At 60.9% G+C, this 18,204-nt stretch overlaps 1 protein-coding gene across 16 annotated transcripts in view; it reads left to right on the top strand.

The window, feature by feature from the left end:
• Positions 1 to 12,669, top strand: part of CAPN15 (calpain 15) — a 61,580-nt gene extending 48,911 nt beyond the window's left edge. For 15 of the 16 annotated variants that reach the window (XM_074886714.1, XM_074886711.1, XM_074886722.1 and 12 more), the window contains 10 exons: positions 2,786 to 2,994; positions 3,242 to 3,425; positions 6,154 to 6,377; positions 7,408 to 7,533; positions 8,619 to 8,771; positions 8,965 to 9,126; positions 9,443 to 9,672; positions 9,876 to 10,036; positions 10,310 to 10,488; positions 10,670 to 12,669. In XM_074886714.1, coding sequence (XP_074742815.1) covers positions 2,786 to 2,994; positions 3,242 to 3,425; positions 6,154 to 6,377; positions 7,408 to 7,533; positions 8,619 to 8,771; positions 8,965 to 9,126; positions 9,443 to 9,672; positions 9,876 to 10,036; positions 10,310 to 10,488; positions 10,670 to 10,847 — 1,806 coding nt within the window. In that variant the 3' untranslated portion in view covers positions 10,848 to 12,669. Of the gene's footprint in view, positions 1 to 2,785; positions 2,995 to 3,241; positions 3,426 to 6,153; positions 6,378 to 7,407; positions 7,534 to 8,618; positions 8,772 to 8,964; positions 9,127 to 9,442; positions 9,673 to 9,875; positions 10,037 to 10,309; positions 10,496 to 10,669 lie in introns of all 16 variants that reach the window. The other variant, XM_074886717.1, reaches the window with a different exon arrangement.
• Positions 12,670 to 18,204: the final 5,535 nt, after the last annotated feature.

Genomic DNA, 18,204 nt, shown 5'->3' with positions numbered 1-18,204 from the left:
TTGAATTAGCAGCTTGCTGCTGCCAAGAGGGAAGTCTGCCTTGCCTCATCCAGCACAGCTCTCGGTCGGAGTCTTGGCTGAGCCCACTCAGCTCACTAAGCCAGCACTAACAGGCTATTAGATCAGCGCGGGCCATCTCCTGAAAATCCTAAAACTAAACCACTGCTATGTTCTGACACTGTTTATGGGGCTCTGCAGGTCCGAGGAAAGGACTGGCAGCAGTGGTGGGACTGTGCTGCTCCCATACTCATGCTCGCTCTGCTCCCAGCGTGCCCACAGCCTCCCACCAACGCTCCTGTTCGGGCTGGCATGTAAGGCAGCCTCCAAGCTTCCTTCTGTCCACGGTGTTTCACAGGCTGTTCAGCCTTCCCCTGGAGGAGAGTGTCAGGCTGGCCAAGTTCTTCTCCGCCTGTTGTCCCCGTGCCCCAAGTCACGTGGAGCAGCCCGCCTTGCTGCACTGCTCCCTGCAGGGATTTCTGCTCGAGCTCCTGTCGTGGGCGCTCCGTCCTCCGCTATTCCAGGGGTGCCTTTTCCACCACTTCTCGGTCTGTGGTCCCTGCTTTTTCAAGAAGTTCCAGCTTTACCCTTTCTCTTCCTTGGGGGAGGAGAGCAGAGCTGATGTCTTTCACTAGCTGTCTCTGCACTGGGCGTCTGCTTCCCTGTCTTGTGCTGTCTCCTCTCTTGCTTATCCCGCTGTCTCACTACTCTTCTCTAATTAACCATCCTTCCCCCTTTCTGAATAACAACATGCATCAGCACGTTCTGCAGAGCTAGAAAGCAAAACCCAGGACTCTTGCTGTCTGTGCCATGCTCTGGCACGTCTGCCTGCAGAGACTTTCCGTGTGCTGGGGGAGGCCTCATCTCTGTTTTCCTTCTTCTCCACCCATCCGACAGTTTGATACTGGCAGCAAGGCCATGTGGGGGAAGGCAGCAGCCTTCCTCGGCCAGTGCGGTCCCGGGGAGGTGGCAGCAGAGAAGGTCACGTCTCTGGTCCAGAACGGCGTGAAGAGGGTTGTTGGCAGAGCAGGAGGAGTGAAGGAGGTCCGATGCCCTGATTTATTCCCTTGCAGGAGAAGTAAGCAAGGCTCCTCATCTGGCACAATCTGTGAGCAGGCTCATCGCTGCCCAGGCACGAGAGGAGTTACCTGCTCTGATGCTGCCCCTGCAGCTCTTGTGCCTCTCTTTCCCTCCATATCCAGGGATATTAGTAGTGACAACTTTTCTAAAGTATTTAGAAATATGTGAAGGGAGACACACGGTATAAAGGGAGTTAGCTTGTTAGGCAGGCTTGTCCCGATGTTGCTGGGGAATTGCACTGCTACAGCTCTCGTGTTACCTCCACTGTCAGTGCTGGTGAGGTCTGCGGGCTCGCGTGCAGGCTCCTGCAGTGCTGCTGGGTGCTGTCCTGACCCTGGTGAGACCCTGGTTATGATACTGAGGAGGCTGAAAGCTTCTTCCAGCTCTGCTGCTCGGAAAAGCACCACGGCGACTCTTCAGGGGACAGAAAGCTTGCGATGCCCATAGGCTCTGGCTCACGGACTGCTGCCTTGCTCTGTGTCCACACTGCCCTGCACGGTGGGTTCCTGGGGAGCCCTGGCTGCACCCCGAGAGGCGAGCGTGCAAGGCCGGGATGTGGCAAAGTGAGCTTGCTGGCTGATATGTCAGAGGCAGCTGCTCATCAGCTGCACAGAGCAGATGCTCCCCTTTTGAAAGCCAGCAAGCCCTGGGACATGTCTATTTTCACCCCCATTGGTATTTGAACCAGGGACATCTATTAGCTGAAAAACACCCTTCTGCAAAAGAGAAGCTGGAGGTGCTAATTGAGACACCAAGTAGAAAGCATTCAAGTAGGATTGCAACAAAAGAGGAAGGACAACTACTAGTTTGGTGTGCATAAAAGCTAATTTAAATCAGAGCCGGCTTTTGCTGAAAGACTTTAATTTCATTTAATTAAGAATAACAAAGAAATCCTGGTTCTTATTTCATCCTGTGTTTAAACTGTCTGAAAAAGCCGCCCTCCTCCCCTTGGTGAAGTTCTTTGTTCCTTCCCATCCTGCCTCTGTGGCCAATACCTACGGGATTATCTGCCCTTCAGTCCATCCTATTTTATTTAATGCGAGCAGCTATTGCAGGTGGGCTCAGACATGGGATACCCTCACTCTGGAATTGCTTGCCAGTTTGTGGTCAGGCTGAATCCAACCGAAAGGTGCCCCTAACATCCTCCGTGGCTGTGCCTCGGGGGTGGCACAGGACTGCCAAGCCCAATGTGTCCCCCCCACCAGAGCAGGGACAGCTCAGCCCTTAGCACAGGGCTTGCATTGAGGAGCATTTGCTTGCCAGGTGGCTCCTCACAGCTTGCTGCTTGAGTGCTTTGCCACTTATAAGAGGCAGCCAAGGTCCCCCATGGTCCAGCTTTTAGCACCAGCACAAAGTGTGAGACGCTCCCTGCCCGGGGAGGTTCCTGTGAAATAGAAAAAGGCAGATTTGAGTCGCAGTCCGGAGCTTGGTGCCCGGAGAGGTGAGTCGGCTCATGGCAGGGCTGAACGCTGGACCTGATGCACAAAATGCATCTGTGCCGTTGTCAGCAGACACCCAGTCCCAGACCTGCTCCCCCGCACGGCATTGGAAGGGGCTGCCTGGGCCAGGCAGGAGGGCTGGGGGCTCTGCTCTCACTCCTGGGGGTGTGGTGGGAGGCTTTTCAGGCCAGCCTAGTCCCGGGAGGCTCCGAGGAGCTGCGTGCTGCACAGCTGCACACTGATGCTCTCCTTGCCTTTCGCTCTCGCAGAACAAAGTCAATTTTGTAGATGACAGTTTCCACCCTGGGCCTAAGTCTGTGGGATTCCCGGAAGGCGACAGTGTGCAGCAGAGGGTAAAACAGTGGCTGCGACCCCACGAAATCAACTGTAGCATCTTCAAGGACCGGTCGGTGAAGTGGTCGGTGTTTCGGACACCCAGGCCCTCAGATATCCTGCAGGGACTGCTGGGAAACTGCTGGTAAGGGGGAGTGAGCCGGGCTGACACCCTCCTGCCCCTTCCTCCTTTCCCCTCCTTTCATCCAGCTCCAGATCAGACCCCTCAGCCCTACTCAAACCCATTTATACCCCCAGGCATGTACCCCATCCTCTGCCTCACCCCTTACCAAGCAGCTGCGACTGCAGTCGCCTGCGCTGCACGGCTGGGCAGCTGCCTGCTGCCTGCCCGTGCCCCGCTGAGACCATCCCGCGTCCCGTCCCGCCGGCAGGTTCCTGAGCGCCCTGGCCGTGCTGGCCGAGCGGCCGGAGCTGGTGGAGAGGGTGATGATCACCAGGACGCTGTGCCCCGAGGGTGCCTACCAGGTGCGGCTGTGCAAGGACGGCACGTGGACCACGGTGCTGGTGGATGACATGCTGCCCTGCGACGAGTGCGGATACCTCCTCTTCTCACAGGTCAGCGGCCCTGAGGGGGAGAGGGGTGCCGGGAAGGGGGGGGCACTGCACCAGGGGCAGGGGGAGGCTCGTCTCTGGCTCTCCCAGGGAGGCAGCGGGAAGAGGTACTGCTGTGGTTCGCGTGAAGCCCCTACTCTGCGCTGCGTGGGGCGTTTGCAGCTCAAGACCCTGCTTTTTGCTTCGCCCTCGAGACAGCTGAACTCTTTGAGGCCGTAATATAAATCTATTTAGGCCCCTTTTGGCATTTTTGAGGCTGTGATGGAGAAGTTTCATTTGCAGTTGCTTTTCCCTCACTTCTCCCTGCACCACAGCTACTTCACTTGCAGGGGAAGCCATCCTTATTCTTCACAGCAAAAGGAAAATATTTTAACCTGTGTGTTTTGCACTGCGAGAAGCTGAGGGAAAGCTGTTTCTTTCCTCTGCGGGGAGGTCTGGCAGCTTGGCTTTGCCAGGGAGGGACTGTGGAGAGGGAGGGGACGGCACGACAAATCAGCCTGTTTTGAGCCAGTGCCTGGTTGCTCTGAGCACACTCGGGTGGCATCTGCTAGGATTAACGAAGGTCCCTCGGCCTCTTCGGGACGTCACTGCGCGTTATGCCCTGCCCTGCCTGCCAGGCCCAGGGGCACTTGCTGGGATCATGTCCATGAAGGAGACTGGGAACGTCTTTATTGAAACTCAGGCGGCAAAATCTGCCAAACAAAAGGAATTTTCACTGTCAGGGGGAGACAGGGACCCAGGACTGTTGGGTTGGACTTTGTTCTGCAAATCCCAATCCTGTTTTAAAACACACACAGCCCCAAACCGCATCATGTGTAGATGTCAGGACAGGACTCTGACTGGGGAAACAGGGCCTGAAGATAAGTATTTGGGAAACCTTAATGTCAGTACAGCTTGAGTGGGCTCAGTGGCCTGTGCCTTTCACAGCGTGGAGTCCTGGGGAAACTGCTAATTGTGTCGGAGCTAATGGGCCTGCTGGGGCAGCAGTCCTGGCTCGGCTGGCAGCGCTGGCTCCTGAGCCCTGCGCACCCTGGCCGTGGGCAGAGGGGCAGGGGCTGCATGCTGTGCCACACAGGTACGGCGCTGCCGAGCCTGGGCTGCCTGGCTGCTTTCTCAGCAAGGTGGGTGGTGATCCCTGCAGGGACACAGGGACACTGAGTCAGGCTACATGATTGTCAGTGCTGCTGGAGGCTGCTCCTGTTAAGGAGAAACTTTGGAGAGGGGAAGAAGAAGGAGTCTGTGTCTACATTTTGCCTCTTGGTAGACAGAGAGGATCCAGAGGCATTTCTTTATTTTCAGCATACTTGTCTTGGTTTTTTTCTTTTCTGTCCATCAAGTCTGCTTTTTGTTTTTTTTTAAGATTGAAGGTTTTCACATGGGCTGGGCTTGCCTTGCTTTTGTTTCCAGGGGCATTTGAATCGTGATGAGATTTTTCTGCCAAGTGTTTAGCTGTGTGAGCTGGATGTGGGAGCTAAAAAAAGGAAAAACAGAGATTTCTCAAAATAAAGGGATATCAGGCTCCTATCTGAGCTCCCTGGCTGCAGCTAAGGCAGAAATAAACAACATGGATTTTGTTGAGTGAGGGACTCAAAAATCAGTGAAAAGCACTTGTAAGTTTTCTGTACCCATTGGAAAGAAATCTTCAGTGCCCTGCTTTCCTCTCCCAGCTCTTGGCTGCCACCTGTGAGTCACACACAGTCACAGTGTACCAGTGCTTTTCCCCCACTGCCCTCCAAGCACCGGGTCCTGAACTCAATTTGCTGGGGACGCAGAGGCCTTCTGTCCTCATACACCTTCCTCTTCATGTCCTCGCTGCAGGCAGGGGCTGGAGCAGAGGCATCTCCCCCCAGCCTCGGGAGAGGTACAGCACGGCTGGTGACTGCACCCCGCGGCACGCTGAGGACCTGCCACGGTGACTAGAACATAGGGGTAAAGGCTGCGCCCTGAGCCCGCGTTGCTGTGGCCGATGGAGGCTTTGCAAACCTCTGGGTGCATTAATGCAGCTCCTGCGTTTCTTTCTGAGCCAGTAATCAGCCTAGTGATGCCAAGAGCGATAGCATGGCACCAGAGCAAGGTGGCTCCGGGGAGAGTTTTCCCCCCTGAAAAACTTGCAACTTGCAGTTACATCTTGCCACTGTGCTGGAGTAGGGGACTTTGCTGTCTGCCTGGGAGTTTTTGGAGCTTGTTCTTTAAACTTTGGCCCTGTTCCATGGGTGAAATCTAATCGGTCCCATGGCTGTGTGTGCTCTAGGCAGCCTCCTCCACCAAAGGTGTGTTGGTTTTGGTTTCCAACAGTGTGCGAGTGAAAGGCAGCTGTTCCAGATGTGCTCAACATTCTGTTACGTTATTAAACCGTTTTTAATCCAGGTTGAAGCAGAAGGAAGGGACTCTTGGCTTGCAAGGTGGACACCCACCCCTGCCAGCCTGACTGCCCGGGCAACCCAGGGTGCAGCTCTGTCGGTATCCAGGCCTCTTGGATGTTCACTCCAGGCTGTTTTCCCAAGGGGAATTAAACTGTGCAAGCAAAACACTGAGCAGGTCGCTACCTTGGCCTCACGTGAACAAGCTCCTGGTGGCTTGCCCTTGCTGTTCCTGCCTCTCCGTCTCCCCCCACAGCAGAAGGGGGGGCAGGGGTGGGTGAGAGGGGCTTTGCCTTGTCTGCACGTGATGCCTTTGCTTTTCCATCTCCTGCTCAGGACAGCTCGTGATGTTTTTCTCCTTCTTTCCACAGGCCCAGAGGAAGCAGTTGTGGGTCGCCCTCATTGAGAAGGCGCTGGCCAAGCTTCATGGTTCGTACTTTGCCCTCCAGGCAGGGCGTGCTATTGAAGGCCTGGCTACACTAACGGGTGCCCCCTGCGAGAGCCTGATGCTGCAGGTCAGCTCCACTAACCCTCGCGAGGAGCCCATTGACACTGACCTCATCTGGGCCAAAATGCTGAGTTCTAAGGAGGCTGGGTAAGACGAGGCAGGAGGGCGCCGTGGCAGGAGCACGGACACTCGGAAAGGGGGGTGAGGGGGGCAGCTCTTGTTTGTAGAGGCTCAGAGGAGAGGGGCTAGTGCATTACCTAGGGTGGAGCCCACCACCCTTGGCACTCGTCTGGAGCATGGGTGGAGTTCCCCCTCTAAGCTCTGAGAAATTATTTCTCCTTTGTTTAATTTTCTTATGGAATTAAAATCCTGGTGAACTTCCCTGTGCATGTTTACTCCTGTCTTGCAGGACTTTTGAAGTGACTGGCATTAAGCCCGCTTGCTTTGCTTTGAGGGTTTTTATTTTTGTATTGTTGAGTGCTTGACCCTGCACGTGTCTCCCACCCGTACGTGGCACCTTTGCTGGCCATACCTGGGCATGACTACCTGCAGTTTGTAGGAGACAAAGCAAAAGCAAAGACCTCTTGCTCATCGCTCTGGCAGGAGGGCAGTTAGGTTGGCTGAAGGCAGGGTTGCTCCTGCCAGCCTGCAGTACAGGGCCACATGGGAGGCTGATAAGTCCCAGCATGTGGTGTCCCCCCAAGCCTGGCTGGTGCAGACCTCCTGCAGCCTCTCCTCACCCCTGTGGGATGGGCCAGCTGCCTGCCAAGTGGAGGCAGACGTACCGCTTGCCTTTCTGTGCGGATGAGCCCTGCCAGCCATCAGAGACGGGCAGGCCCCCAGGGCCTGGCAGAAAACGGGTGAAGTTTGGGCAAATCTCCATTGTGCATGGACAGAGCTTTCAGCCCTGCAGGTGAGGGCTTTGCTCAGACAAGCTCGTCATGGAGCCTGGGCTCAAGACGTGAGCGGGCGGAGGGACCTCACGGCTGCCCAGGTAGAGCTCTGGCCAGGGGGGCTGGGGCACTGCTCTGGGGAGGTTTACAGTGTTGTTGCAGAGCAGGACTATCCGGGAGCCTCCTGGGGGGGAGTCTGTCCCATGCCTCGAGCGGTAGGGATGAGCTTCCCCCCCCATAGCAGGCTTGGCAGGACACTGAGGGGTTTGCTGTCCCCTGTGCAGGTTCCTCATGGGCGCGTCCTGTGGCGGAGGCAACATGAAAGTGGATGATATGGCCTACGAGAGTATGGGTCTCCGTCCACGGCACGCCTACTCCATCCTGGACGTGCGGGATGTCCAAGGCTTCAGGTGAGTTTGGGGTGGAACCTGGCATGGTACAGCAGACATTCCTGCCAACAGCCTGAGCAGAAACACTGGCGACAGATAATTACATGTTGGAAAGACCCCGAGGACTCCTCTGTGTCCCATCCTTGTGGCCAGCAAGGGCTGTTTGTCCATCCCAGGGTGTCACATAAATGCTGTTGTCATATAGGTGTCTTTGCCTGGCACTGGCCCCACACCCAGGGCCGCGCTGCTTCAGGACGCCCTGTGGTGCAGAACGGTTCACCTGGTCTCACAAGATGCAGAGGATTGAGTTGAGCTCTTTTCAAGAGGAGGCTGAGGGGAGACCTCATCACCCTCTACAACTCCCTGAAAGGAGGGTGCAGAGAGGGGGGATGAGTCTCTTGAACCAAGGAACCAGCGCCAGGACAAGAGGGAATGGCCTCAAGCTGCACCAGGGCAGGGTCAGACTGGCTCTTAGGAAGGATTTCTTTGCAGAAGGGGTTGTTGGGCGTTGGAATGGGCTGCCCAGGGCAGGGGGGGAGTCCCCATCCCTGGAGGGGTTGAAGAGTCGGGTTGACCCAGCGCTGAGGGATCTGGTGGAGTTGGGAACGGTCAGTGTGAGGTGAATGGTTGGACTGGAGCATCTTCGAGGTCTTTTCCAGCCGAGATGATTCTGTGATTCTGTGAACTCAATGAGGCAGTCAGGGCATCCATCCCACGTTTGGAGGATGGGAGGATAGAAATGTGTGCTGCCTCTGACAGCCTGGGTGCTGTATGAAGCCCCATTTTGAGCCACGTCGCACACGGCAGCCTCTTTCCTGCTGAGCCCCTTCTCCACAGTGCCTGGCTGGAGGCTCTTTGGGCAGGGGAGGGTAGAGGGAGCTGCAGCAGGCCCAGAGCTGCAGGATGAGGGTGTGTGTGGCCACGGTGGGGGTGGCAAATCAGGTCTAGGATGCTGTGAGGGCTTTGAAAGGCAGGGGCAGAAGTGGTGTGGTGCCCTCTGTGGAGGGCTGGCTGGATCTGCAGAGCTGGGAGAGCATCTCAGAGGTGATCTTCCTTGTGTTCTCCTTCCTCCTGGGCCTCTGACACTGTTTTTCCCCTTCCCTCAGGTTACTGCGGCTCCGAAACCCCTGGGGCCGCTTCTCCTGGAACGGCAGCTGGTCCGACGAGTGGCCGCACTGGCCAGCTCCCTTGCGTCACGACCTGATGCCCCATGGCAGCAGCGAGGGCGTTTTCTGGATGGAGTACAGCGATTTCATTAAGTACGGTAGTGCCCAGGAGGCTGCGGGGTGGGCGGCCAAGCAGGGGACAGAAAATGGGGCAGGGGGTGGCGATGGGGCAGGCAGGACCGGGCGTCCCCAGAGGGTGTGGGTGAGCTGCAGCACGCTGGACCGGGGGGGCAGAGCAGTGTAGCTGCAGAGGACCCACCTGGGGCTGAGCCCAGCTTCCCCACAGGTATTTTGACTCCGTGGATATCTGCAAGCTCCATTCGGACTGGCACGAGGTGCGTGTGCAGGGCATGTTCCCCAACAAGGCCAACGGGCCGGTGACGGTGACATCGCTGACGGTGTTGGAACGTGCCGCCCTGGAGTTCGCCCTCTTCCAGGAGGGCAGCAGGTGAGCCGGGCAGCACACGGGCTGCAGGCAGTGACCTGACCCAGGAGAAATCCCCAACGCAGTGCCCTCTCACCCCATGCTGTCCCACGGGGTCGCAGAGCTCAGGGGTGGGCCCCCATCACCATTTCTCCGATCCTCAGGGTCTGCTCATGTTTTAGCTGAAACCCGAGCCCTGAACGCGCGCTGGTTCCTGGGGCTGGATACTTGGGGCAGCGGGAGGACTCTCCCTCTGGATCTGCCATCCTCCCCGTGGCCTCCACATGCTCTGCGGGCAGCGCTCGGGTGACGTGTGACCCTTTTCCCACTCCCGGCGCAGGCGGTCGGACACGGTGGACAGTCACTTGCTGGATCTGTGCATCATGGTTTTCCGGGCCACTTTCACCAGCGGGAACAAGCTGAGCCTGGGCCGGCTGATGGCTCACAGCAAACGGGCCGTCAAGAAGTTCGTCAACTGCGATGTCATGCTGGAGCCGGGCGAGTACGCTGTCGTGTGCTGTGCCTTCAACCACTGGAGTGCTGCCCTGGCAGGCCCTGCTGCCGCCCAGGGTAAGGGGCTGGGCTGCCCTCCCTGCAGCCGTGCTCCCCAGGGGATGCAGAGGTGGCAAAGCCCTTGATCTTCACCTTGGGGACCTTGCTGGGGGTGGAGGTTGCCTGCATGTGCAGCAGCCTGGCAGCACCCTGCTCCCCGGGGATTGTGGGCTTGGTGACAGTCTCATCGAGCCTCCCCCTTCCTCTGTGCGTCTCTGCAGCGTCCAGTCCCACCAGCAGCCGACCAGCCACCGATTATTCCAGCTATATCCTGGCCATCTACAGCTCCCGCCTGGTGATGGTGGAGCAGGTGGAGGCGCAGCCCACCACGCTGGCGGACGCCATCATCCTGCTGACGGAGAACAAGGGCGAGCGCCATGAGGTGGGTGCAGAGGGCACAGGGCAGGGGCTGGGCTCCCCGTGGCTGCTGGCGGGGGCCGGGACCCCGCCTCTGCTGCGTCCTCAGTCTGGCAGGAGTCGGGCAGGGCTTCCACCTAGTCCCCTCCTGCCCCATGGATGCCCACTGTGGCAGCGTGGGGTACCCCAGGGGATGGGCAGCCCTTGGCTGGAGGTGGAAGATGCTGGTGCAGGGGCTGACATTTGGAGACGGGGATGCCTGGAGGCTTCACCCTGCTGACCCTGCTGTTTGCCCCAGGGCCGCGAGGGGATGACCTGCTACTACTTGACGCACGGCTGGGCAGGGCTCATTGTGGTGGTGGAGAACCGGCACCCCAAGTCCTACCTGCACGTCCAGTGCGACTGCACCGACAGCTTCAACGTCGTCTCCACGCGTGGCAGCCTCAAAACGCAGGACAGCGTCCCCCCCCTGCACAGGTCCGGGGTAGGCAGGGGTGGGTCGGCGGGGGGGCTGCCCAGCGAGGGCAGGCAGGAGGCCTGGAGTGAGGCAGAGCCTGGGGCTGGCAGGGAGGCGCAGGCAGAGGGCGGGCGCTGGGGTAGGCAGGATTGCCGGGGTGGAGGCAGCTGCCTGGCCCTGAGCCCGTCCCTCTCTCCGCAGGCAGGTGTTGGTGATCCTCTCCCAGCTGGAGGGTAACGCCGGCTTCTCCATCACCCACCGCCTGGCGCACCGCAAAGCCACCCAGGCCTTCCTCAATGACTGGATGTCGACGAAGGGCACCCACAACCCGCTGCTTACGCCCGAGGTCGCCGGGCTCCACGGCCCCCGGCCCCTATGACAAAGCGCCTCCCCCTCCCCACTCCACTCCCCCGTTATTTTCACCGAACCTCTGGCCTGGGGTCGCCCCCGAGCTGTCAGCGCTGAGCCGTGGGGCAGAGCCGGAGCATCACACCCAGCACTTTGCTCAGCGCCGCAGGGCCGGGGCGAACTCTCAGGGCCAGGACCAGCTCTGCCCGCTGCTCCCCCCTGCCCTGGCACCGCCGGCCCCCCCCCACGCACTTTATGAGGAGTGGCTGGGGGCACGGGGCCATCTCAGGATCCCACCTGCCCCGTACCCGCGCTGGGGCCCGGTGCCCTCAGCCTGCCCCGGGCACACAGCGGCGGGGGGGGGCTGGAGGTTGCTGTCAAGGCCCTTCCCAGGCACCACGCTCAGGACTCTGCCCCCTCCTGCGGCGCCAGGGCCCTGGCGCTGCGAAAAAAAAAAAAAAAGAATATACCTCTGACGTCTGTCCGTCTGTGTGACCCTCCGTCTGTCCCTGGGCCCTTCCCCCTGTCTTTGTTACCCCCATCGTCCGCTGCCGGGACCAGCGTGGCACTGAGGCACTGTAGCCAGGCCGGGGGGGGGCCGGGGTCACCCTGCTGTGGTGGGGATCTGCTGTGGTGCCTGGACTCCCCCCCCCCAACCTCACCTGTCCCGGGTGCTGGGGCTGCCCCCCACGCCACGCTGGGACAGGAGAAGAGGGCGCTGGGTTGTTCTAAAAAGCTGCTGCTGAGGGGTTTCCGCTGCACCTTGGGGTGAAAGGCAGAGGTGCCCCCCTCCGCTGCTGCTCTGGGGTGGGGAGCGGGGCCACGGCGTGACGCCTGGGGGGGCTGCGGCAGCGGGGACCCCCCTCCACTCGTCACACAAGTGTTACTATGCAAAGGCGGCCGCTGAAAGCAGTGCCTGGAGAGAAGCCATGTGTCCCGCGCTGGGCTCAGCCCCCCGGGGGGGTCTGCCCCCTCCCCGTGCCCTGCGGAGGCGAGGGGTGAAAGGCGGCAGGTACAGACCCAGGGTTTGGGGAGCAGTTCGTGTGGCTTTACCACGTTGTCACGTGCCGGGAGGAGGGGGGGGGGTGATTTTGTGGGGGGAAGCCCCATCCTTCAGAGGCCAAGTCCTGTGGAAGGTCGTGAGCACAAGGCGAAGGCTTGCAGGAGCCTGGGGGTGCCGCTGCCCAGGCGGGCGCTCCGGGGCAGGGGTGACCCCGCCACGGCTTCAGGGCCTCGTGGCTCTCCGGCTTGGCGTGGCGGGCGCGTCTGTGTACGTTTGTGTGTGTGTTTTGGGGGTCCCCTGGCCTTACCCTCTGCTTCCCAAACTGTGTGGACCTGCAGCTCGGGACGGGGTGGGGGGCGCGGGGGGAGATGCTGGGCCCTGTTCTGGCAGGGACGGTGCTGGGGGGCAGCCTGCACCCCAAACCCTGTACCGGCAGCCGGGCTGGGGGGGGGGGGGGTGCGGGGTGTGGGGTTTGCCCAGCGTGTCCCTCTGTGTCCCCCCAGGGAGCCAGGGGTTGGCGTTGGGGGGGGAGCTGCCCTGGCACCTTCCCAGCCCCCCTGGCCGGGGCTGCTGAGCCAAGCTCTGTCTGTATTTTTGTTTGTTGATCTGTTTTCTCTCTTCCCTGCTCCTTCCTCCTCGGGATGATTTGTCCTTCACTTTTTTTTTCTCTCTCTGTCTTTCTGAGCTGTGAATATTTTTAACCCTGTAAATACTGTCCAGCTCTCAAGAAACATAGGATATTTTATCAATTGTAAATCAGATCAGTAATCCCTGTATGATACGAATTATCCATGGGTGGTTTTCAAACTCAGGTTCTGATGGACCAAATAAAGTTTTGTTTTTTACTGAAGCTGCCTGCTTTTGCTGTGCTCAGCTGTGTGTGGGGAGGGGTGGCAGGGAGGGGGTGCCGGCTGGCACTTGGCTGTGAGATTTTGGGGTCCAAGCAAAGAGTCTTGAAGCCATTTCAGTGGAGCGGTGGCCATCCATCTGTCGGTGCCCTGAAAGTAGAGCTGAGCACAAAAAAAGGGTGAATTTGAGTTTCAGGTTTCTTTAGCTGTGCTTTGGGGTGTGGGGGCTGGATAGGGTCACGCAGGGGAGCAGAAAGGAGCAAAAATAAAGCGAAATCCAGAAACTCCTGTAAACTGAGCGGCAGCTGCCCTCTCCCGGGGCCGAGCAGGGCTGCACCACAGCCGGGAGAGGGCAGCCGCTGCCCGCCCGCTGCCCACCGGCTCCCCGGGAGCCTCCGGAGCTTGGCGGGGGTCGAGCATCAGCCGGTGGGCAGGGCAGCTCCTGCCTCAGTTTCCCCCACCTGCACGTGGGATGGCCAAGGGGTGTGGGGGTGCCAGGGCCATGCCCGCTGCATCACCGCCACCGTGCCCAAGCTGGGGATGGAGGAGCAGCTTCTCCATCCTCACCACCACCCAGGGCAGCACCCACCCTCCCTCCCGCCTCCCCGTTTGGGCCGGGGGCGAGGCAGGCTGGCGCTGGGGAGAGCTTTCCGGCTGAGCGGAGGCGGCCGGCTGCGCGCCAGCCCGCTCTCGCCCGGGGTGGGCACCTTGAGACCAGTAGGGAGAGACAGAAGGAGAGGATTTCGGTCTTTCTTACAGCAACTTGTAATAGATTTTTCCGGGCGAAACATCTTTGCATTCAGGAGGCCCTGTCACAAGCCATCAGCCTCAGCCGGGGAGAAACAGATGGAGAGTTAATTTTGGCGGGGAGGGCACTGCCGGGCTCCCCTCCTCTCCCCTCAGTCTGTTCAGGGAGAGGAGCCGTGGCGGCAGAGGCAGGGTTTAACCCTCGCGGCCGCGCAGCCCCTTGCCCTCGCCCCTGCGGGCAGGCTGCCTGCGTGGGCCCAGCTCCTGCCCGCCCCGTCCCTCCCAGGGATGCCAGCTGGGTTGGGTGACTAAAACTGCTGCCCGTCGCCACCACGGGGCTGCCCCGCGTGTGAACGGGGTCCCCCCGACCCGGCTCTGTGCTGCTGCCAAGGACACACTCAGGCATCTCAGCCCAGTGACCTGGTGGTGGCCGCGTGGCCAGCCTGCGTGGGCAAGTGCGTCCTGCCTTCCCCACAGGCCACAGCACCCCGGAGCCACATCCCCGTGAGCCCTGTGCCAGTGCTGGGGGCAAATCCTGCCATGCCGGCAGCTCGGTGCAGCTGGGGACACTCGGACACTGGGTGGGCTGGTGTGTGGAGGGGACAGTATCTCCCAGGAGCTGGTGCGTGGATGACAGGGGACAGCAGTGATGCTGCCTGTGGCCCCGAGCCACCGGGACACTGCAGGGAGCCCTCAGGGGACCCCCAGGGTCACGGGCCGGGCTGAGAGCAGTGGTGTGGCCATGGGAGGAATGGAGGTGAAACCAAACTGTAATTGTGTGTGGTTCACAAGGGTCGAGACAGCATTAACTGCTTTATAATTACGTATAATTGTGTGTCAAAAGATAAAATTGTATTTGACACATCAGCTTTGGAGCAGCATGTTGCTTCATCAGTAAATTTGTCATCCCTTGACTCTGTAACGTCCTAAACCTGAGGTCTGAAGGGAGAGGTGGGGACGGACACCAAGAGCAGTGGGTCAGAAGGGAAGGATGGACAGAAGGAGGGACAGCAGGACAGAGGGGGAGATGGAGGAAGAGTGCTGTTGTACCCACCCATAGGAGCAGCGGAGAGCCTGGAGCACGTGTGTGACAGCGGAGGCAGCAAGCAGGCAGGGGCTGTCACACCGGGCCCTGGCACGGCTGTAAGACCCCAGTCAAGGTGCTGTGGCTACAAAAAGCCAAGTGATGGCCCAAGTCAGCCCGGGGATGCCAGGTCGTGCTTGGTGGGACGGGGCGAGTGGGGCAGGATGCTGTGGGCATGTGAACCCACCACGCTGTCTGCTGCTCCTGCTGCCCATCGTGCCGGTCCCTCCAACACGCAGGGTTGATGCTGCTCCTCCCTGCGCGGCCAAGAGGATGCTCAGGCAGGTGAAGGCATTTGCCATCCCATCAGCGTGGACACCACCCCTCAACCCGCCGAGCCCAGGGGTGTCTCCCAGGGCTGGAGATGGAAACGTGGGTCCTTGCTGAGGGATCCAGGTGGGTGCTGGCTGCTCCTCAGGACCCGGCACCGGCACCGCTGGGGCCCGGCGGTTGCGCCGGGGCTGCATGGGGAGGGGGCATGGCAGGGAGTGAGGGCTTGAGCGCTCTCCGTGATTCACTCTGACTATAATGGGAGCTGCTGGTGAATATTTTATGGCTCCCACAGGGCAGATAGAACATATTGTGCATTTTACGCCACAAATCTCCGCCTAGAGACAGAGGGAGGCTTAAAAAAAGAGCAGCACCAGCGCTGCGCTGGGCTGGAGGGGGGCAGAGCTGCAGTGGCGGTGCCAGAGCGGGGTTTGCAAAGGCATCGCTGCCCGCCCGTGCCACCCTCCCCAGGGTGTGCTCGTGGGTGCCCCAAGCCCAGCATCATCCCGGGCGAGGAGGATGTTTGGCAGCCGCAGGCCCAGGCCGCTGCCGAAGCGCTCTGCGGTGGCTGCCGGGCCGGCTGCCCCAGGCCAGGCCTGCCTGCTCTGTGGCTCTGCGGCGCAGGCAAAGTGCTTTGCCCGGGGCTGAGTGCTGCAGGAGGGGGCCCTGCCTGCACCGCCGCTGCCTGCGCTGGGGTCTGCCTTCCCCTTCGTCAATAATGCAGCCCTTGCCCCGGACAGCCCGCCGGCACTGCCCGCAATAATGGATCGGGGATGTGAGCAGCTGCCCTGGCTCAGCTCAGCAGGAGGCTGCACCCCCCAAACCCCCCCGGCCCCCTCTTCATCCTCGGCTGAGTCCGATGCTCTGCCAGCAGCTGGCAGGCGATGGAGGAGCCTTCACCTTTGCATGTTGCTGCCTGCTGCTGCCCGACTTGCAGACGCCAGGAAGGGGTTTTGGAGGTCTTCCTGCAAGGAAACCCCGTGCCCACCCTGGCACCCCCGGAGGGAGCGGGTGCTGCTGGGGCCGGGGCTCCTGGCTGCTCCCCCTCAGCGAGGACACGTGGCACCGTGTGCCAGGACGGTGGCTCAGGCTGGGACTCCCAGCCCTGCTGCTGTGCTGTGTTTGCACGGGCGAGCTCTGGGCGCTGGGGTGCTTGTCCCGCTCCCCTCGAGCACGCCCCGCTGCCTGGCAGGCAGGGAGCCATTAGAGAGATTGCCGGCAGCTGCCTGCACTGACTTGGGCTGGGCTGGAGCCGGGGGAGGCAGCTCGGAGCCCGGCAGCAGGCAGGAGGAGGAGGAGGAGGATGTAAGCACAGGAACCACTGGGTCAAGGCCAGCCCATGGGTGTCGCTGTGGGTGCTGAGCAGCCCCTCACCCCCCCGGAGACCCCCAGCTCCCCACACAGCCACCACCCGGCAGGGTGAGGACATGGTGCTTGGGGGCAGTTGGACCTTCAGCTGTAGGAGAACCCCCTGAGGTCTGGGTCAGCCCTTGGCACCCCCCACTGCCCTGGGGACAGCCCCCACCCCCCTGACAGGGCCATGCAGGCAGCAGGGGGGGGGACACACAGCCACCAGGGGGGCCTGCCCCCCACGCCGCTCCCCACTCTGAGAGGTGAGCAGAGCCCTCCAACAGCTCCCCCGACCCTGAATCGGGGTACAGCAGAGCTGCACCCTGGGTGGGGAGCTGCTGTGGAGTCCTCACCTGGGGGTCACGGTGACACATGGCCGGGTGGCTTCACAGCTGCGTCCTGGGGGGGCTGTGCTGTTCCCGGGCTGGGTTTGCCCCGGGATAAGGCTCAGGGGGTGACACAGGCACTTGCCCCATCTGGCCCATGAGCACGGGCAGGCCATGGAGAAGACTTTGCTGGGATGAAAAGGAAAGTCCCAAGCCAGGGCGGGTCCTCTCCTCCTCCTGCCCGGCCTCTCCATCCGAAGGCGGCTGGGCGAGGGGCTGTGCCGGGGGCCGGGGCTGGCTGGCACAGCCGGGGCTGTGGCGGCCACGCCGCCCGGGCTGTCACGGGCTGGGCTATCGAATCTGAAAGCAATTAAAGCCATCATCAGCGCTCGCTCGGGGCTGGCTCCAGGCTGCAGGGAAGCTGCCACAACAGATCATGTGCTCAATGCTGCTGGCCCGAGGACCCGGCTCAGCCCCGCGCCTGCTCCCACCCGCGCCCCAACACGCACCAGTGCCAGCCCTGGCCAGCGCCCACGCAGGGCAGGACAGGGCAGGGCAGGCTGCGAGGCCACGGTGAGGGGCCACGCGCATCCTCAGCAGGCAGCCGCTCGCTCTCGGTGCATCTCGGATGGGGTCCTGCTGCCCGGGGGCTCGGCAGAAGGGCTTGGCCACCAGCTTTGGCCACCAACTTTGGCCACCACCATGACCGCCATCTGCTTGTTGTGACAAGTGGCAGTGGTGGGCAGCAGGATGGGGTGGCTCAGGGGTGTTCCCATGGGTGCTGAGGAGGGCTCAGCACTGGGTGCTCTCCCTTGGGCACAGTGGGGCTGGGTTGGGCACGGCTGGGAGCCGCCTGCACCAGTGGCTTTTCCCAACAGGGTGGCTGGAGCCCGTGGCCCACGGCTCGTCCCACGTGGTCACGATGGGGACAGCCCTGGCAGGTCATACACTGGGGCAGGGGGCAAGAAGGAGCAGACCTCGACCTGGGGAGCTGCTGAAAGCAGGGTGGGTGATGGAGGGGTGCTGTGAAGGGTCCATCCCCAGGGTGAGGAGGGGGCTGTCACCAAGCCCCTTCCACCCCAATAGCCCCTTTCCCGCTGACAGGGAGTGGTGCTGGCTCCTGCTGCCCCCCCCTGCCCATTTCAGTGAGGCCATGGCCGCCTGCCCGCAGTCCCCCGGCTCAGAGCCCAATCCAGCCGCTCCAGGAGCAGCTCCTGGGGCTAAAACCATCCTCGTGCTCCCGCCGGGGCACGTCGGGGCGGGGGGTCCCCCCTCCTCGGGCACCGCACAGTTAAGCAGAAGTTTGCTGGTACGGAAGTTGCACATTGTCTTGAGGCACATTTTCTGTTTTTTCACTTGTGAAATATTTCTGTCAGAACCAGTTAATGTACAAATTAGCAGCGGTGGTCTCTCTTACGTCTTCTGACTCACTAATTTGACAGGGGGTGTTTCGGTGGCGGAGCTCGCTCTTGACAGGCAAACGGGAGGTCAGGGACCCGCAGGGGGAGGAGGCGCCAAGCCGCAGCTTCCCGGGGGTCTTCTCCTTCCTAGCCCACCCCACCGCTCCCGTCTAGTCATCCCTGGCTGGAGGAGTTGAGCTTGGGTTTGGGGTTTTTTCCCCCAATCATTTTTTTCTCCCAAAAAGGCTCCCGTGCTCAGTAAGGAAATGGGAAGGGAGCCTGGGGGTGAGGGTTACACTTTTGGGGTCCTGCATGAACCCGAGGTGCAGGGCAGGAGGGAACCAGCATGAGGAGGGGACA

The sequence above is a fragment of the Strix uralensis genome, chromosome 16 (assembly GCF_047716275.1).
Source record: "Strix uralensis isolate ZFMK-TIS-50842 chromosome 16, bStrUra1, whole genome shotgun sequence".
Taxonomy (NCBI): domain Eukaryota; kingdom Metazoa; phylum Chordata; class Aves; order Strigiformes; family Strigidae; genus Strix; species Strix uralensis.
This window is presented reverse-complemented; position numbering and strand designations above follow the sequence as displayed.